At 44.4% G+C, this 21,125-nt stretch overlaps 1 protein-coding gene across 1 annotated transcript; it reads right to left on the reverse strand.

Annotated features, from left to right (window-relative positions):
* Positions 1-2,507: 2,507 nt before the first annotated feature.
* On the reverse strand, positions 2,508-20,868 carry LOC309389368 (acetylserotonin O-methyltransferase-like). Its single transcript, XM_081947639.1, has 10 exons — positions 20,703-20,868; positions 19,855-19,920; positions 17,545-17,676; positions 17,053-17,227; positions 16,122-16,251; positions 13,651-13,719; positions 13,102-13,220; positions 12,200-12,340; positions 11,916-12,038; positions 2,508-3,628 (listed from the first exon to the last, which is right to left on the reverse strand). Exons 3-10 carry the CDS (start codon positions 17,614-17,616, stop codon positions 3,420-3,422), a joined length of 1,038 nt encoding a protein of 345 aa, XP_081803765.1. The 5' UTR covers positions 17,617-17,676; positions 19,855-19,920; positions 20,703-20,868; the 3' UTR covers positions 2,508-3,419.
* Between the last annotated feature and the right edge of the window lie 257 nt (positions 20,869-21,125).

Below are 21,125 nucleotides of genomic sequence, written 5' to 3' on the forward strand. Positions count from 1 at the left end.
CAAAACCCCCTGAAGGTATTTGTATAGTCAGAGTTATTTACAGCCGGCTTTGTTATGTTAACAGATTAGGTTTAGGTTCAGCTTATCAGACAGTTCAGAGAGTAAAAAGATAAAGCCTCCATTTTTCACTCAGCATATTACTTCTCGCCGCTATGATGGAGGAGGGCAGTGCTTCTCAATTATTTTCTGTCATGCCCCCCCTAGGAAGAAGAAAACATTGCGCGCGCCCCCCCCCCGCGCGACTGTAAATAGTATAATTTGTCTATAAAATTGTTATAAGTACACCTCTGCATAACATAGCACACCGGTCTTTCCTCGTCTCCCACCGTAGTCACATGCTTTCTTTCCTCTTTCCCTCTTACTTGTCTATCCTTCCTTCCACCCTCCCTTCCTCCTTCCCTTCCTTCCTGCCTCCCTTCCAGTTCCCTCCTTCCTCTTTCCCCCTGCCTGCCTGCCTTCTTTCCTCTTTCCCTATCCTCCTATCCTTCCTTTCTCCCTCCTTCCTTCCCTGCCTCCCTTCCAGTTCCATTCTTCCCTCCTTCCTTCTGCCTCCTTCCTGCCTGCTTGCCTTCTTTCCTCTTTCCCTCTTGCTTGTCTATCCTTCCTTCCACCCTCCCTTCCTCCTTCCCTTCCTTCCTGCCTCCCTTCCAGTTCCCTCCTTCCTCTTTCCCCCTGCCTGCCTGCCTTCTTTCCTCTTTCCCTATCCTCCTATCCTTCCTTTCTCCCTCCCTCCTTCCCTGCCTCCCTTCCAGTTCCATTCTTCCCTCCTTCCTTCTGCCTCCTTCCTGCCTGCTTGCCTTCTTTCCTCTTTCCCTCTTGCTTGGCTATCCTTACTCCCTCCTCCCTTTCTTCCCTCCCTCCCTGCCAGCAGCTCCTCCAGCATCCCAGCTGGAAGCAGCAGCACAACAGTCGCCGTTACCAGGGGCGAAGGGGTGGCGGTGGCAAGATCGGGCGACCGCCGCCCCTTTGTCCCTTCCCCAACAGCGGCTGTTGCGCTTCCGCTTCCAGACGGAATGCTGGCGGTGGAGCTGCTGGCGGGGAGGCGAGCTACCTGCATAAAGACGCCGCCGAGGGCATGGCAGAATATATCCCGGCTTGTGGCAGCGCTGGGGACTGCTCAGAGACTCATCAGAGCCGCGGGCTGGAGCTGTGCAAAAAGTCTGCTTGGGCTGGGGGGGGGGAAGGGAGGGAAGCCTGGGACAGCCATGCTTTCCTCCCTCCCACCCCCGCCCGAGCAGGCTTCTTGCACAGCTCCAGCCCGCGACTCCAATGAAAATCCACAGTCCGAAGTGCTGCCACTTCCAGGCGGGATATATTATGCCTCGCCGCCACCGCCGCCGCCGTTGCACCCAGATGGAAAGGGAGCCTTCGCGCCTCCCTTTACGGAGCCTCGCGCCCCCCCAGGGGGGCGCGCCCCACTATTTGAGAACCGCTGGAGGAGGGTAAGCAGCCCCCCCACTTCTTCTTGGAGCCCTTATTCTCTTGACCTGTTTTGGGATAGAATTACCTTCTCCAAGATCCGGAAACTGTTAGGTCACTCGCAACTCCAACAGCTTCTCTGTAATAAATCCTCTCTTGCTTTGAACTCTTGTCAGCATTTTGGGACGGCCATTACTGTCACCCTCTTCCACGTCCGGGGATATGAAGGAGATTTCAAGCACAGACCATGGATTGCCGTCCTATGGTCGTGTCAAACCAACCTTCTATCTTCAGTCTTCCCTCCAGGAAGGCTTGGCTTATCAAAATCTTTTCAGCAAACCGCCTCCGGACGTTAGTTCTGGCTGCTACTAACAGAGCTCTCTGTCCGAGCAGCCATTCATGCTGGCAGCAAGTCCCGCCCCCAACTCCAGTTTCTGATGTAGATCGTCTCTTATGTGATCTAAGATGTTCTTTATATTATACCAGCCCCAATCACTTTAAATAGTATTAGATGCCTATCATCCATCTAGTATATAAAACTGGAAAGGTATCATCTCCTTTTAATTTTCCCCAGAAATAAGATATCTGTGATTGGTGTATAATTGCACATATTTCACAAATCAAGGATATATTTTTTTCAGTAAATAGGCATGGGAAATACATCCCTCTCACAAAGAATCATTGATAACGTCTCTTAATCATTGGTATTAACTTAATTTAATCAGCCACAAGAGTCAACAGTAAAATAGGTAGTTGGGGCCTATCACATTTCCACACCCTGTCAAAATCCCCCAGGTGTGGAGAATGGAAGCATCCAAAAGAATGGGAAAATCAGTTGGAAGGGTTAAACTCATATTATCTGCAGTAAGGCTAGCATTCAAGGTACATCTAATCACATTGATCTTTTACTGGTTTGCTACCTGGTTATGATAAGAAAGCAAAGAACGAGAATAAATTTTCTCAAAGGAAGGAAATAAAAAATAGATGTCAACCATCAGTGTTGGGCCTTATGCATACCCTGTTTAGAAATCATCTTGTTTTCAGAGAGGTCATTTCTGAACTTTATTGATATAACTGGAGAACTTTTGGAATATTGGATGAGGTTTGTTTCTGGAATAGTACTAGGATATGAGAATATTCTAGAAGTACAGTATTTGAACTAGAAACCAAGATACAACTAAAACATTAACACAGTATGCAAATTAGTTTATTGACAGATTTAGTACCAGTGATGAAATAGAAAAGTTTACACAGCAATGAAGTTACAAGCCCCTTTTACAACCTATGTAAATCGTTTTTTTAAATTTGATTGTTAAAATATCTATATGTAGTAATTAGCCTATTAATAAGATACAGCGCTAATAAGGTTATCTTACTGCTTGGGTTAATTCATGTGCATTGACATATATAACTAGGCATAGAAAGAATGAGAGAATGTTTCTGAAATAGTTATTTCACCATAGCCATTATCTAAAAACCTTGAGTTCTCATCACTGAATGTTAATTTCCTTGTGGCTAGGCTTGCAATCCTGCAGTTCATATTTTTATTCACCTGGTTAGCACCTATTGCATTCTGTGTGTGTTGCAGAATTTCTAGGGCTTAATTGCTTTTTAAATTAGCAAAGCAACAAATGTAGTTTAGAATCCTGATCCAGACCCATAGAGTTTCCCCTGTACTCTGTCGTTTGTTTAATGTGTGTAAGAAGTTTGTCTTTGCATCTCAGAATGGGAAAAACTGAAGATCTATAAGGAGATTAACTTTTGTCATGTGATAAGAATTTCCTTTATCCCTTTATTTCCCAGAATTGGTTCTCAGGATTTTTGCAGCCATGATGAGGGATCCCTAGTTATGGTGAAACCATTCTGTGGTAAGAAAAAGACCAGCTATATATTCTATGTACTCTGGAAGAAGAATAGAATATACCTGTAATTAACAAATCAAGGCTTTGTTTACTACAATTTCATCTTAAATATTGAACAGGAAGGAATCAGAGGCAGCATTATTTTCTTCCTAGAATAATATGAAAGAGGCTTCCTTTCTTTAACTCAACTTCTTGGAAACCAGCTTTGCGGAGCAGCACATTAAACTCGGATGTGGACCGTTCTTTCCCTTCAGTCAAGACCAACATTATCAAGGAGTAGAAGTGGGCAGTTAAAGGCCCTCTTTTGTCTTCATCAAGAAGCATTTCCACTATTAAGACACCACCACCTGTTTCAAAATATATATTATTTATTTCAACAGCCTGATGAACATTACGTATTTTGAAAATACCCAAATTTTATGTAATGAATCTTTCTTTCAAATATGTTATATTTATTCCTGCCAATAGATAACACAGACCAATTTATTGTGGTTGTTTTTGCATATTTTGTCAATTTACAGATATTCTGAGTATTTGCCAAGGTTTTCCCCTCAATCTTTTCTAGAAATTGACCATGTAAAGCTTTTCCTTACCAAAATTCTTTTGGTGTTTCATTACGTTATATTATAAAGGTAAAGGTTTTCCCTGTCCAGTTATGACCAACTCTAGGGCCTGCTGGTCATCTCTGTTTCTTAGCCAAGAGGGCCAACGTTGTCTGAAGAAACTTCCTTGGTCATGTGGCCAGCATGACTGTACGCTGAGCTGCATAGAACACTGTTACATTCCCACTGAAGTAGTACCTATTTATCTACTTGCATTTGCATGCTTTTGAACTGCTGGGTTGGCAGAACCTGGAGCAAATAACGGAGCTCATCCAATCACGTGGCACTCAAGTCTTGAACTCTAGCTGTCAGCTTTGCAGGTAACAAGCTCAGTGTCTTTAACCCCATATATTATATTATAATATATCATTTCAATATTCATGTTTTGTTTCATTCAACAAAGTCCAATTTTTAACTTGCATCAATGTTTGTTATTGGCTGTCTATAATGCATACTTTCCTTTGACAGTTTATTCAACTTGAAATATATTTCTGCTTTCATTTCTGTGGGCAGGTATAATCTATTAATATTATTTTGCGATTGTAAGACAGTTTTATTGCTTATCAGTCCAAATTGTCCAGTTAAAATTCCAGCATTATATGGGCCAGTATTGATGATTTTTATGTTGTTCCTACCTTTCAATATTGTTATTAGCAATTTTCTCACTCCGTAGGTGCATTTTTAGAAATCAAATTTTTAACTTGTATGTCCTTAATGATATCCAATTGTTTTGTGGTGGTTGGCTGCACACTCAGCAGATGTTAGACTAGATTTGGCATTTTTATGCACCTATTATCCACTAAGCACCTGGGATAGGCTGATATTGTTATTTGATATGTTATTTGATGGCACTAAACCTGCTTCAAAGTAAAGTTTCCTTTTGCAATTGTCTGATGGTGATTTTGTCAATGCTGATTCTGTTCAAGTGGGGCTTCAAATGTTTTGGGATTGTACCTCAGATGCTTTTTAATATTGGTACTATTTTTGTTTTCAACTGGTATGTGGCAGATGCAATAAAGAATGCAAAGAATATAAATGTCCAACTGTCTGCAAAAAGTATAAATCCTTCCATTTCCCACCACCCAGTCAGAGCGGACGAAGATTCTTGGTTGAGAAGCAAAACATCTTTAAAGAAAAACAAGAAAGTCCAGTTCCCTTTTGAAAAACCACCCTTGGGACACTACTCTCCATAAATTGGTTGTTTAATGAATACGTTCTTGCAATTAATGGCACACTTTTAGTAGTCTTTGTTCTTGCTTTGTGTATCTATTCAGCCCATCACCCATGATTGGGCAATATATACACAAAGTCCCAGTGCCAGGCCTGGGTTTGTTAGCATTGCATTCCATGGAAGAACTGAAGTCCAGCTGTTGTTTGTAGTCAGTCTGTACAATCTTCTTGCAGCAGCTAACCAGGTGGTTCACTGTTTCTTCACCTTCTTTGCAGAGGTGGCATTTGCTATTTGTTACTGTCTTCTCAATTCTGGCTCTATGTATTTGTTATTAAGGCTTGAACTTGTGCAGCCAGAATTAGCCCCTTCTAGATTTTTACTAACATATATCAAGCCAATAGAAGCTAAGAAGTAGTAAAGAATCACTGGGTCACAATGAGAGGTCTTATTAGTTTGTAATACAGCCACCAAAATATGAATGAATCTGTTTTCCTGTGTACCGCTTGGAGAGTCCAAGCAATGGGTTAATTCACTCTGGTTGCCCTGGATACTGAGGAACTTTTTTTCTCCCTTTAACCACACCTCCTCGTGTGATTACTGCCAGAATAAATTTCCTCACTGCCCAGATCGGATGTATTTTTGAGTTCAGGCTATTAATCCTTGGCTTGGACTCTCCTAAAATTTTGGAAAACCTTTTCCTCTTCAAAACGAACTTTTCTCCTTGCCTTTTATTCTTCTGCAATCAACATCAGCTATCTAGGAGGCCAGGAGGTAAGCGTGTGTGGGGGAGGTTTTTTCTCCACAGCCTCGCACTCTTGCAGGCTTGGAAATCTTGCCGCTTGCTCCCAGAGCGCGGCAACAGCGGTGAGGGGGTTTTTTTCTTTGTTTTTTGGCTCGGTTCCCTCCCCGGTTGTTATTTTCCGGCCTAGTTTTTTCGTTTTTTGACTCCCCTGCGTTTTTTTCCACCCCTCAGCCGCCGCGGAGCTACGAGCGGCCCGGATTGATCCTGGCTGCCGCTCTCCTCTCCGCCCAGCTCCTCGCTGTTGCGGCGGCCATTTTTAGGCGCGAAAAGTTCGCGCCTTTAATTTTAGGCCTCTGCCGCTCAGCCACGCTCATGCAGGAGGCCGCTTGGTGGCTACAGGGCCTCGCCGGGCCCGCCCAACGGACCCTCGGCCACCACTCACTGGACATCAGCGGCGCTGGTAATTTGGCCACCACGTGTCCTTTGCACCGGCACAGGGAAGGACTTTCTCTATCCTTAAGATCTGGCCAGGCCTTCGCCTTTTTTTAAGCTCTAGTCTCCTGGCCTACTGACTTCCCTGCCTCTCCTGCAAGGGTTACTGCAGCCTGAGCTGCAGGCCCACCTCATAGCTCAGCCTCCTGGGTGTCCTCCTCCCATTTGGCTACTAGTGTTAGGCTGAAATGGATTTATTAAATTTTTCCTATACCTGTATTATTAATCATAATTGTCTTTTTTCTTATGCCTTTCAGTGTAGCCAGTCGAATTCCGCTGCAGCCCACCCGTTTGCCTGTGTTTTCTGCATCATCCTTGTGCGGTCATTGGCATGGAGCTGCCCCCTCCATCAGGTTCCGTTGAGGCTAGATCCGGCCCCTCTCAGGCCCCTAGCAAGGATCCCCCTTCCAGTAGGAGTGGGAGTGTGGGCAAGGGCATCTCAGGGGACACCCATAGGCACCCTGTCAAGGCCCCGTCTGCAGCCGAAACTAAGGACGCTGAGAGACGCCAGCGGGCCCTTGATAAACAATTTGAGAAGGCCCGGCGCCAGGCTGGGACAGGGTCCCCCCCAGAGGTGGCCCCCGTTCCCCCATCCAGAGGTGATATCTTGGCATTGCTGAATGAGGAGGTAGAGTCTCAGGATCTGTCCCCGGACAGATCACTGGCGGAACCAACTTCTCCTGCCCCGTCCTGGTCATATGAACAGGACCCAGTTCCAGAGGGTCACACCAGGGCTCCCCCGGCTGGGGGTTCACACTACCATCTCCAAGACCCCAGGGACCCGGGATCAGATTCTGATCAGGAGCCCGAGCTGTCACCGCGCGTGCAGGCCTTGGTCGATCGTGCTATCGCCAGAGGCATTGCTGAGGGCCTCCAAAAGCGCTCCCCTCCCCCTTCGGGGCCAGGGACCACTTCCCGGGGCCCGGCGGCCCCTCCTCCAGCCAAGCGTGCCCGCCATCCGTCCCTTGAGTCATCCGTGGTCAGCGAAACCTCCGCCATCGAGGACACTGACCAGGACGGCCTGGAGCTATCTGAAGACGAGGGCCTCCCCCCGGACGCCCCTGCCTTTTCCGGACTTTTCAAACCCACTCTCTTTAAGTCCATTCTCCGTAAGGCCAAACTAGCTACCAGGGTAGGGATTAAACCTAAGCCGGTCCAACCTTCGGCCGATGCTGTTCCCGAAAATCCCAATGCCGCCATGTTCGACGTCCCGGCCCCCCAACAAGAGCTGGTCCCGGTTCCAGGCTTATTCCTGGACGTAATCCAACGCCAGTGGGCCCAACCAGCCACCTTGTCTTCCCCCAGCGGGGCAGACAAGAAACTTTACTCTATGGACCCCACCTTGGAAGACCTTTTGGTTCTCCCAGCTGTGGAACCACCTATCACTGCCCTCACCTCCAACTCTTCCCTCCCAGCAGAACTGCTGGATGGGCTCAAGGCGGAGGATAAGAAGGCAGAGAGGGTGTGCCATAAGGCCCACCTGGCGGCTGCCTGGGCCATCAAAGCCTCCTCTTCCGCCTCCTTTTTTAACAGGGCCTCCGTTATATGGCTAAGGGAAATGTTGGCCAAACTCCCGGCAGGAGACTTGCGCCTCCGCCAGGATATTTCAAAAATTATTGCGGCCTCCCAATATGCGGCGGACGCATCCCTTAACGCCTCTAAATTTGCTTCTAGAGCCTTGGCGGCCAACGTCACCTCACGCCGCCTGATCTGGCTCCGCCACTGGCAGGCGGACCAGAAGCATAAGTGGAAGCTGGCCTCAGCCCCCTTTAAGGGCGCCAAATTATTTGGGGAGGCACTTGAGCCTCTCCTCATTGAATCCAAAGATAAAAGGAAGATTTTACCTTCCACCACAAAAAAGCAGGACCGCAAGTCCGCTCCATACCCCAGGAGGCAGCCCTTTCGTGCCCCTGAACCCTCTACCTCTACTTCCTTCTCCCCGCCCTACCGACCGGCCGGTCAGTCAGGGGACAGGTTCCAGGACAGGTCCTCCTTTAAGGACAGAGGTAGACAACAATTCGGCTTCCGTAAATCCAACCGCGGAGGTGCCTCTAACAGGCCCTTCCGCAAATCTAAGTGACTGCCCGGGCCCGTCACCCATAGGGGGGCGCCTCCAGCTATTCGCCCACCATTGGGTCCAGACCACGGAGAACGCCTGGGTCCTCCAGATCGTGAGGGAGGGCCTATCCCTAGAATTCCTATCCCCCCCTCCCTGGAACTTCATCCGGTGTCCCACTCCTTCCTGTCCTCTGAAGAGGGAGCTTATGAACCAGGAGATTCGCCATCTCCTGGAGATAGACGCGATAGAGCAGGTCCCCCCCGACCAGGAAGGGAGGGGGTTCTACTCCATCCTCTTCCTGGTACCAAAGAACTCGGGGGGCTGGAGGGCCATCTTGGACCTAAAGAACCTCAACAGGCACATTGCCTACCGGAGGTTCAAGATGCAGTCCCTCCAGTCCATCCTGTCGGGGATCCGTCAGGGAGACCTCCTTACCTCTATCGACCTCAAGGAGGCTTACCTACACATCCTCATCCGTCCCCAGCACAGGAGGTTCCTGTGCTTTTTTTATGCCGGCAGGCATTTTCAATACCGGGCCCTTCCCTTCGGCCTGTCGTCGGCCCCCAGGACCTTCACCAAGGTCCTGGCGGTTGTAGCAGCCCAACTGAGGCGCAGACCCATAAGGCTCCAGTGCTACCTGGACGACATCCTGATCCAGTCGTCGTCCAGGCAGCAGGCCTTGCGGGACCTCCGCATCACAATGAGAACCCTGAGGAGCCACGGTTTTTCCCTAAATCTGAAGAAAAGCCATCTGGTTCCCACCACCAGACTTATCCACCTGGGGGCGGTCATAGACACTTCCCTGTGCAGGGTCTTCCTATCCCAGGACAGGCTAGACAGCTTAGTGGCCATGACCCGCAAGGTGATGCTCACGAGACGGGTACCGATCGTCCTCCTGTCACAGCTGTTGGGAAAAATGATCTCTTCCATCTCGATCGTCCCATGGGCTCGCCTCCACTCCAGAGCTCTCCAATGGCTCCTCCTTCCTCACCAGAGGGCCTCAAGGAGCAACTCAAACCGACTGGTGAGCGTTTCCCCAACAGTGAAGAGATCGCTCCGATGGTGGACGTCCCCTGATCTCCTCAAGGGCCACCTGTTCAAGGAGCCCAACCGGTTAGTGGTCACCACAGACGCAAGCCTCGCCGGCTGGGGGGCACACATGGGTCATCTAGTGGTGCAAGGCAAATGGTCACTCGCAGAGAGCTCCTGCAGCATCAATCTTCTGGAACTGCGTGCGGCCCGCCTGGCACTCCGGCATTTTCGCCAGGACATTCACCATCAACATGTCCTATTGATGACGGACAATGTGGCCACCAAGGCCCACATAAACCGCCAGGGGGGCACCAGATCCAAGACGTTGATGAAGGAAGCGGAATCCCTGGGGCGCTGGGCGGAGAGGCATCTGGCATCTCTTCGCTCCGACCACATTTCGGGAGTCGACAACACCCAGGCGGACTGGCTGAGCAGGACCACCATAGACCCGGCAGAGTGGAAACTGGATCCGGCTCTGTTTCGCCAGCTGTCCCGCAGGTTCGGCACTCCCGCGGTCGACCTATTCGCATCCAGGGAAAATGCTCAGCTTCGCCGCTATTTCTCCCGCTTCCAGTCCCCGGGGGCAAAGGGACGGATGCCCTTCGCTCCCCTTGGCCCCGGGGCCTACTTTATGCCTTTCCTCCGCTGCCCCTGATTCCACAAGTCATCCACAGGATCATCGCGGAGGAGGCGGAGGTGCTCCTCGTGGCCCCGCACTGGCCCCGTCGTTCGTGGTTCGCCGACCTGGTCAGCCTCTCCCTGTCACCTCCGTGGAAGATTCCTCCAGACCAAGTCTCCCTCAGCCAGGGGGCCGTAACTCATCCAGAGCCCCAATGGCTACAATTGGCCGTCTGGCACTTGAGGGGGACCAGCTGAGGCGCGAGGGCTTCTCAGGGGAGGTAATACACACCATTCAGGCAGCTAGGCGACCGTCAACCACTCGAATCTACGATGCCTCGTGGGCCTCCTTCGCCAAATGGTGCGACGCCTTACGTTTAGACTCGGTGACGGCTCCGGTCTCCCGCATCCTGGACTTCCTACAAGGGGGTCTTGCCAAGGGCCTCGCTCCAAATACCCTTCGACGACAGGTGGCGGCCCTCTCCACCGTTTGGGCCGGTGACCCGGTCTTGCCCCTTAGCAAGGTGCCCAGGGTCCGTTCCTTCCTCAAGGGAGCTTGTAACTTACGACCTCCCACGGTCCACCGTTACCCCACCTGGCAGCTGTCCGTGGTTCTGCAGGCGCTCACCGCGCCACCCTTCGAGTCTCTCAGCACTACGTCGCTGCGTCATCTTACACTAAAGACGGCATTCCTCATCGCCGTGACGTCAGCTCGTCGTATTTCAGAACTGGCAGCCCTGTCGGTTCGCAAGGACCTATGTACAGTCCACCCAGATAGGGTGGTGTTGAGACTGGACCCTACCTTTATTCCAAAGGTTAATACTTGGTTTCATAGAACGCAAGAAATTGTGATTCCTGATTTCTGTCCGAGACCGTCACATCCCAGGGAACGACAGTGGCACTTGTTGGACGTGAGAAGGGCGCTGAAAACATACATCGCCCGCACCTCCGAATTCCGGAAGTCGGAGTCTTTATTCGTGTCATTTCATCCAGGTTCCCTGGGCAAGAAAGTCTCCTCTTCCACTGTTGGCAGGTGGCTGCGCGCCTGCATCGCCCTGGCCTACGAAAGTCAGTCCAGATCGGTGCCCCGAGGCATCACTGCGCACTCCACTCGCAGCGCGGCTACCACGGCGGCCTGGGCCACCCAGGCATCAATACTAGACATTTGTAAGGCGGCTACGTGGTCCTCCCCGTCGCCCTTCATCCGTCATTACAAACTGGACGTTTACGCCTCGGCTGAGGCGTCTTTTGGCAGGAGGGTACTTCAAGGGGTCGTGTCTTCGACCGAATCCCGGGACTCTGACTCTGCCCACCCAATCGGACAATAACTTGGGTATGTCCCATTGCTTGGACTCTCCAAGCGGTGCACAGGAAAATGACCATTGGCTTACCTGAAGGGTCCTTTTCTGTGCACCGCGGGAGAGTCCAACCCACCCTGGTCTTCGGCCCGGGGATTCTTTCCTCTTTTTTTCAACTGAAAACTCCTTGGACGCCTTCGCTCCATCCTCTCGACAGATTGACTTTTCGGAAATTAATTCTGGCAGTAATCACACGAGGAGGTATGGTTAAAGGGAGAAAAAAAGTTCCTCAGTATCCAGGGCAACCAGAGTGAATTAACCCATTGCTTGGACTCTCCCGCGGTGCACAGAAAAGGACCCTTCAGGTAAGCCAATGGTCAATCTGCATAACACAGGCCCTTTGGGTTATAGAGCAGAGACAGCTGGAAGAATCACTCTGGAATCACCCTTTTTTCAGCATTGCAGCTGAATATGTTATTCTAAGATGCCAGTTGAATGCCCAACAAAACGATAGTGAATTTGAAATGACACTAGATTTAGGGGAGTTCAAAACTTGAGCAATGTATGAACTTTGCCAGTTCCTTAGCAGATTTAACTTTCTATGATTAACGAACACCTACCGGGTTTGCAGGCCTGGTAAACTTTATGAAGCAGTTGTGAACATCTCTCGTCTGACCAGTTATGCAGAATCCTGGCCAAAATGTACAGGTCTGCTTCAGGAATAGGATCTCTAAAAAAATCACCTACAAAAGTAAAATCTCATTTAGCACCATGTCTTTCAGATTATTCCGACAGAATAATCTGTTCTCCCTTTCAAAACTACAGAATCCATTCTGTCTGTAAAAGTTTCTTGTGATTATCAAGACCTGAGTTCAACCCACAAGTAAAACATTGCATCTTTTACCTGCATGGAAAGTGATCCTGGTCTCTTCTGAAGGCAAACAATGGTTCTTGGAGGCTTCCACTACTTCAGGGAGGTCAAAAATGGTCACAGTACATTTTGGGTAGAGTGACGTCAATTCCTTAGCTAAGCCACCAGTGTTTCCTTAAAGACAGCACAAAATGTAATTAAGTAAGTGCAGAACAAAACTTTGTACATGTCCAGCTTTTCCCCCTAAGGTTACCTGCCTATTATTTCTCTATAGCTGCACATCAGATTAATTGGAATCTAATAATTTAAAAAATTAGACAAACTTCTTTCAAATTTGATATGTTCCTCATATCATGGTAAACAAATACTAATAAAGAAAAAGATCAGCGATTGAGTCAATTGGTTCTCAACTTTCATATGGTCCTTCCAGGCTATAAAAAGTCCTTAGGCTGGATGCACTAAATATTCAAAATGTCCAAAAACATTGGCATTTGATGCAGGTTGAATCTCAAAGGGCATCAAATCCCACATCATCTTCAGGCATGGTCTCTTGCCAATGTTCTCAGGCAATCCAGTTTAAAGGTCCCTTACTCATCAGCCTGCTATTCTCTGATTTCACTTCCTTCCCATCTTTGATCAGCACTGGAAAAGGGGAGGAGGAGATGACTGTTTTCTTTCCAGAACTGTCTCCTCTTTTCAAAGATCTCTGCTAATTTCTCCACTGACTGTTATACCGTATCAGGTCAGAGTGGCAGTTAATCATCTTTAAAGTAGGACTATTCCTCAGACTCTACTATAGACATTCCAAAGTGGTTTTTGATCTCCTAAGGGTTTCTCCTTTTCCAAATGCAGATGAAAAGATTTGTAAGAGAAGCTAAGAACCCATCCATTGGCCCAACATGTGAAGAAGAAGGCAAAGCGCTGCCTGTACTTACCACCCAGATCGCAAATGAGTGAGAACTGGGACAGGTCAAAGGCAGAAAGCACTTCCCTTCCTAGCACAGGCCAGAGTTCATTCATGAAGTTGGAGAAGGTTTGTAATTTTTCCTTTGATCTAGAATTAAAATAAACATTTCTAAATATATAAAATGCTATTGTTATCGTTTTTACATATATATTTATGTTTGAATTAAAGGAAGTCTGACTATAGCATCACTTAAATGATGTTGATCAGAATTTGGAAAAATCTGCATGTGATACATGGAACAGTCCTACAATTTTGGTGGATAATGTTATAATGTTCTTGAAATAAAGCAGATTCGCGTAGTTGCTCTAACTGCAGACCTGTGCTTTGTATAAAAACAGAAACACCTGGTCAATTAGATGTGCCCCAACAATATTCCAGTGCCATAAAAGAGAAGTTGAATATGGTGATGAGTCAGGATCATATGATAGAGAAAATTATGGCAGTGTGAAGATTAATCATATTGATTAGTTGCCCACAGAACAATTACTCTAATGACCATTCTCTAAAATTATGTTACCTGTATATGACCTCATACATCTTGTTTGAGGGAGAGCCATATATTGATGGAATCTGATTGCTTCCTTTCCTAAAAGAATGTTTAAAAAGTTAGAAAGAAACAAGACAATCCTCCTGGCATTTTCTTCTGCATAGAAGTAGATCCTGAATTTGTAGGATTTTCAAAGATCAGATCAGCTTTTATTATAAAGGTTTCCTTATTAAGCCAGTACTCCTTTACTCTCTCAAGTATGGTGCAGTACGATCTTATGCATCTCTACCATGAAATAAGCCATAAAGAACACCTGGCTGGTAGTTTAGATTGCTTAGTTGAAGAAACTCCCCGGATGAAGGCAATGAACCCAACTCACTTCTGTACTGCTGTCTTTTTAATGAAATTACCAGCTACAAACCCTTAGTTTTCTCTATTTTAATAAAAGAGTTAATTTAATCATTTAGGTTTAAAGCAAGATTCAGAGGCAATCCCAATTCAGCATTTTTATGAATTCACTGTTGATGGATTTGTAGGTTAAAAAAAGTCCCTAAAATCTTTTTGTCTTAAGATTTACATTGGATAAAGTAGCTCAAATACTTGTTCAGTTACTAGTTTGTGTCTGATTCTTTGCAACCCCATGGAGCATAACATAACTGGTCACCCTATTTTCCACTGTCTCTCTCAGTTTGCCCAAACTCATATTCATTATGCTGCTACTATCTAACCATCTCATCCATCATCCCCTTCTCTTTTTGCTTTCAGTCTTTGCAGCATCTCTGTCTTTTCCAGTGAGGCCTCTCTTTTCCTTTGGTGGACAGAGTATTTGAGCTTCAGGATCTGACCTTCCAAAGAACAGTCAGACTTGATTATCTTTAAGATTGACTGAGTTGATCTCCTTGCAGTCCTTGAAGGCAAATAAAGTGATCCTAAATCAAGTGGTTTCTAAAACCTGTAGAGTTTTAATGTGGTGGGGATCATCATTCTAGTAGTTAGCATACAAGACAGGGAAGGTCTACCTGATGAAGACTGGAGTGATATACAGGTAGTCCTCAGGTTACAACAATTTGTTTAGCAATCATTCATAGTTTCAACAGTATTAAATGAACAGTGTTTATGACTGGAAGTTGGTAGTCACATTCACATGAGGCTCTTGCTCAATGATCTATACAATCCTCACATAACAATGGCAACCAAGATGGCTAGAATTACAGTTGCTAAGCAACAGGGTCACATGACAGCACACTTTATGATTACATCATTTGGTGATGGAAGTTCCAATCTAATTGCTGCTTGAACTTGTAACAGGGAATATGATGACATTTTCACATTTTAAAAATTGTGTTAACACCCAAATGCTTATATATAATAAGCAGCTTATTAAAATACCCCACTATTTTCATTGTTCATTTTTCTTTGAAAAATTAGCTGAATATTAATATTAAATTCCATAACATACACCTGAAAACATCATTCAAGCTATTAACTCCTCCTATTTCCAAAAGGTTACTGATCAGTCATAAACTTTAATCTCAGTTCTTCTTCTTAATGAAATGACTCCATGGCATAACTCTAAATGTTTGCTTTTCTTGCTTTTATTATTAGAGTTTGGGTTTCTGTTCCAGTTTCTCTTGTGTAAAACCTTTTAATGTTGGTACTAATAAAAATAGAGGGGAAATTCTGAGGAGAAACATAATGGCTGTCTGTAATTTTCGGCTGTTGTATTTTCATTTTGGCAGATATGATTTAGAGAATTCCAATTTAATGATTAATAAATAATTTCGTAACTAAAAACTAGTACTGTCTTTAAGTGTCCCATTAAAGGATAATAACTCCTTAAGTCAATTCAGGACATGGTGACTAAATGAAGATGGTCATAGTTTTGTTGGTAATAGGAAACACATTTTAATGAAGAAATAAGAAACTAATTGTTATTGAACAACAATTTTCTTCTGATATTTTTTCTTTTTTCTCACTGTTTGGGTTCTCCATAGATCTGAGATTTGTGAGTCTCCAACCCAAGGAATAATCAGATACAGCTCAACATAATTTTTATAAGAACATTCATGATCAATCTGATTCTCTCAATGCTGCTATAGAATATTTTAATTCTAATTAACTGAGATCTGATTAAAGCTGTGAGGAAATAATAACAGATGTGTCTATGTAGGACCTTACAACAATAGTGTAAATCCCATGTTTTGAAATGGGAGGAGAGAGACTCTAAAACAACCCAGAAAGGCAGAACATGGTCCTTGATTTTTTTAAAAGAAGGAAAATATGAAAGAATTTCTTTTATCTAAACGGGAAAATTCAGTGATAATAATCCAGTGCCATTGCAATTAAGGAAATATGTGTGTTAATGTTATATTCAACATCCAGAATGTGAAATTTCCTTCGTTTCTTGTGGACAAGGATCTAATAATTCTGGTATTAAGATGATTTTTCATGCTCTAACTTTATTTATTTTGGTTTACTAGCTCCCTGCTGGATTTGTTTACCTTACAGCATCAGACAAATATTGCATTGATGGATACCCAACTTCAGAATAGAATGTTATGGATTGACACTGAGACTTTGGGCTTGATTTGACCAGGTAGAGATTGGTAAAGTCTGTGTTTCCATAAAGATCTAAAAAAAAAAAAACCATACCGGTATCATTGCATGTAAACTATCTTTCAATTCTATAGTGTCTTAGTCTACTTCTTTAAAAACAGATTATGCTGTATTTATCTCAAGCATATCATAATATGAGAGCCAGTTTGATGTAGTGGTTAAAGTATGATGCTAAATTTCTTGGAGACTATAAGTTTCTGTCCCACATTAGACACAAAGCCAGCTTTTTGGGCTGGTCATTTTCTCTCAACCCTAGGAAGGAGGCAATGGAAAACCTCTTCTGAAAAACCTTGCCACACAATCTACAAGGACTTGTCATTTGGCCAAGAGCACTGGCTGGTTGAGGTTTTTTTTTTCCAAATTTCATCTGATTTAGGATTTGGATATAATTTCATTTTGAAAATCAGTTCAGGCCAATATTAATACTCATGGTTTGGAAGTAAAGATTTTGTTTTGTTTTGAAATAACCAGGGACACCAACTCAACATGCCAATGTTTTACTGTTCTGGTTTATATGACTTTCCAAGAATGAAATCGTTGTGGCAAGGAAAATCGCTGTGGCTTTGTTTATTCCAGGATGTGTTTGTGACCTGAGTGAAATGGATTTTTCAGATTAAGTGGATTTTTCGGTCAGCACTTGCATTGTTCATGGTCTTAGCCATCCAGGACCCAAGGACCCACTATACCAGCTTTCTGGCCTGTAATTTCTGGAACCCCCCTTCTTCAAACTCTTGGATCTGTCAAGCTCAACAGGTGCCTACTATTATGGAATAATTGTTGGCCATTCCAGTTGTGCCCTGCTTCTCACAATATTACCTTTGCCATCTTTCCATTCCAATGTCAGGAGCTTTAACCCCGTACAGGCCTCCAGCAGCCTCTGCATCCCGATGGGGCTGGTGCTCAAGCGTTCCGCAATAGTTGTAGAAGACAGCTGTTCCCTTGACTCTCTCAAAAGATCAAAGACACCCAGCTCACAGGCAGTTGAAATGATCTAGGAAGAAACAGGCAGCAAGAACAAAAGCCATGACTTTCCTCACAGTTCACATCCAACAATCCCATAATCTATTTGTGTGGTTTACCAAAGAAGGAATCAAGTAGGGCTACAAATGTTTAATCAGCCCTACCAACTTTTCGCTGCTCAGAAGACACAAGTAAAAAATCTTGCAGCCATTTAATAGCTGACTCTTTCATTACAACATAAACTTTGGTGATTGTATTGTTTCTAAACGATTAAGAAGCTGAGAAATTGAAGGTCTTTTGTATTTTCAAAGTTAAGAGTTTATATTTGGAAGTATTAGCCCTCCTTACCTTGAAAGTTACAAATGAATACTGATAGCTAAACAATGTTTGAATATTTTCAATTTCTTCTAGTGAACTCATTGTTCTTGGCTTCTCTCGTTGACCAAAAGGACCTTCCTTCAGCCAAAATATTTGGTATTCCTGAGTGTAAAAATGGCAAAATATAGGTGTCCATAAGATGTCCCAGGATAAAGTAGGGAAAGCATTATTAAAGAGAGAACAACATCAAAAGGTTTTCAAGAGTCCTTCAGCAAAGGCTCCTGAATAAATTTTGCTGCCCTGGCTCTCATGGAGTGACCTGAAAACCAGAAACAAGGAATAGGAATAAATGAGGAACGTGTGTGCTTTTATGCAGGTGTGGTTGGCACACCTTAAAAAAATGTGACATAGCTCTAAAAAGTATAAATTTTCATACCAAATGGTAAGCAATAAACACATTCCAGAGAGAATATGAGGCCATCCCCCAAACAACGCAAACACAGTGAAAGAAAGAGAAATCCAGAAAGGGATTTGTTAAGTCAGCTTCATTTCCAGATAAGCATCTTAAGACCTCTTTTACATATGTTCAAGTTAAACTACTGATTCTCATCTTTAATGCCCTTCATCCATTAGCTCCATGTCTGCCAGACCTTATTTCTCTTGAGAACCCTAGAGGTAGGATAACCTTCCCCCATTCCTCCCTTCAGAGTATCTGTCCCTTGTTTCTCCATCCCTGACTTGGAAAAAATAGTGTCAAAACTGTTCAGATAATTTTCCTTTAAATTTTAAACTATTTGAGAAAATGGGAAATGATGAGAAAAGAGAAAAGGAAGAAAGAACTGGCCTTTTGTTTCAGGAAAATATGTAAGAGTGAGGGCTGAGTATATGTGTACAGCTAAGTGAAACAAATTTTAGAATATGAAAATTGTATGTATGTTTGTGTATGTGTGTGTGTGTTTGTGTGTGTGTGACGTGCAGTGAGGTTTATGGCTGGTGAGGCACTGACCCACTGTGGTGGGTTTCAAATTTTTTTAGACTTGTGGACTTCAACTCCCAGAACTCCACAGCCAGGCATGCTCAGTTCCGATTTAAAGCGACAGCATTTGTTTTTCTCCTTTGCGAAAGAAGTTTCCTTCTTTCTTTTTCTTTTTCTTTTTCTTTTTCTTCTCCCTTCCCCTCCTTCCTCCCTCTCCCACCCTCCCCCCTCTCTCAAACACACACACACAGAAGTTGGATTGGACTATGTCTCCTACCCCCTTCCCTCTCTCTCTCACTCACTCACTCACTCTCAAACAAACACCCACACCCACACAAACTTGGATTGGAGGGAGAGCACCAGTGAGGAGACCACAGGAGGAGGCAGGAAACCAGTCAAAGAGCCATAGTGGAGCACACACACTTTCCCCCATCCCCGGAAGGATCCAGCCCAGCTTCACTGATTACACGTTTGAAAAGGCAACGTGGCTCTGCCTGCAATCAAACTACAGTTGGGGAGGGAGAGCACAAGCGAGCCAGGGTACTTCCCTCCAGCCTTTGCCCAAAGCCCCGCACCAGGAGGATGAAATTTGAATTCCTCCCCCGCCTTCCGACCCACACGTACCTTTTCCAGCTGTTTCTGAGAGGATTTCAACTCTGCTCTTTCCTCGGGTCCTCAAAAGAAGCCCCGCCCAAACGAGCACCCTCTACTATGAGGCAGGAGAACTGCATGCCTCACCTAGGTCAGGAATTTTTAGGCTTTTAACCCTTGTTAACTCTGCTCGAGTGATCATAAAATGCCTAATGTCAGACTAGAAGAGGCATGCAGTTCTCCTGCCTCATAGTGGAGGGCGCTTTTAGAGGCGTTTTTAAACAGTTAAGCAAGTCATCCACGGTGAGGCAGCAACTAGCTCAGCCTGACCTCAGCTCTCGCCTTTTTCTTTTTACATTTTTTTTCTTTTCATGATGACAGTGGTGAGGCTGTGCCTTCCCTGCCTCACCTGACTGCACGTCACTGGTATTTACATAAAATAGTCCCTTTTGTAGTTTTGCCTGTTCAAATCTTTCTTTCCAAATTATAGATATACTTAAAATATAGATAAAAAACAAGGGAAGAATTAATGAGAGATATTAATTAGAAACTACCATCATTTAATTATCTATAGCCCTTGTTTTAGGCAGATGCACTCATCATTATACTTTTCAAGTGCTTTTATTCTACACTTTGAAAAAGTATAGACTCCTTCAATCTTATTTCAAAGTTGCAATTACTATCAATGTTTCTAAAGCCCTTGGGAAAACTGGTTTAATACTCAATATAGAAAAATTCAAGAAAAACTGGATAGTAAATTAGTAGCTTCTTACAGGTAATGCAGCAGTTCTTCACAGGTACTTCTTACTTTAGTGGTTGAAGTCTTCTCCACATGATCACTGAGAAGTGAAGGTTATAAGTTGGTCTTTCAATGATAAATTCGTGAGATGCTCAGGCTAAATCTCATCTGTACACAACTCCCCCAAAAGTCAGAGAGGAGGTATATATTTGCAGAGCATAGGTGTGTCCCGCAAATGTTACCCAATCAATCTGCCAGAACAATTCTAATCCTGTCATATTGTCATTACAGATTCAGGAACAGTTCAAATTAAACTAATTCCCCTTGGGAAATACTTTCAGTTTTTAAAAAAGCATTGCGAAATATTGCTTTGTTTCCAAAGTTCTGTAGGCTATTTTTTATAAATTAACCTTCATGCTTCTAAGCTGGCTTCCTTCTAGCAATTGCCTGGCATTTTATCCTCTATCAATTATGTTTTGTTTCATATTCTTTTTGATAGCTTTGTATCACCAGCATCTATTATGTCTGCTTATTTAATTTGGCTTATTTCACTATGTAGGCAAGATACTTTTAATCAGAAAACAAAAGGAAAGAAATGAGGATGTTATTTATATTTACACCAATGCCCAGCCAGTAGTGGATACAGTAAATTCTACAAGTTGAAAGCCACAGATTACTGAAAGAGAGAAATTATTTTTGAGTCTAGATTAAGAGAGTTAAAAAGGAAAAGGAAAAATTCTGCATCATGACCCTTCAGCTTGTCAGAAACCCATTGAAAGGACACTGTGGAACTAGCATAGTCTATTCTCATTTCAACAGGTTCCACCAAGATTCAAACTGTCATCTTTTAATACTTTTTCAAAGGAGCTGCAGATATCAGACCTTAATCTGAGCAAGAAGCAAGAGACAAAGTGAAATGAAATCAAGGTTCATTGCCAGGTGCTGTTGTTGGGAGAGAAAAAGGATATTTGCTTTAGAAGCACTGGTTACTGAAGCTTCTTTCCATTAGCAGAATCTTCTCTGCAAGATCCAAAGAGCGGTTTGTGTACCAAAGCCATGTTTTACTTTGTTTTAATTTAAAGGCACTAAAATTTATTTTGAAAAAATAACATGGAAGTTGTTTGTTTTCACACATTGTTTGTTTTTATTCTGGTATTTCATGGTTAGACACAAAGAGTTTGAGCCAGCATTTATATCATAAATTCAGTTTTAGCTGTCTCTAAAAACTGCAAATTAAGATAATAATAGAGTGTATCGCCTTTTTTGCTGTTTTGTTTCCAAATCCAAATTCTAACAAAACCTTGT

This window comes from Natrix helvetica (genome assembly GCF_964273705.1).
Source record: "Natrix helvetica genome assembly, chromosome: 3".
In the NCBI taxonomy this organism is placed as follows: domain Eukaryota; kingdom Metazoa; phylum Chordata; class Lepidosauria; order Squamata; family Natricidae; genus Natrix; species Natrix helvetica.

Bases quoted from the DNA above. Each gene is read 5' to 3' on its own strand.
- LOC309389368 (XM_081947639.1), bottom strand. From the start codon at position 17,616: ATGAGTTCACTAGAAGAAATTGAAAATATTCAAACATTGTTTAGCTAT. The intron at 17,228-17,544 runs GTAAGGAGGGCT...GTTTCTTCCTAG, and splicing joins ATTCATTTGTAACTTTCAAG to ATCATTTCAACTGCCTGTGA. The intron at 12,039-12,199 runs GTAAAAGATGCA...TTACTTTTGTAG, and splicing joins CAGGATCACTTTCCATGCAG to GTGATTTTTTTAGAGATCCT.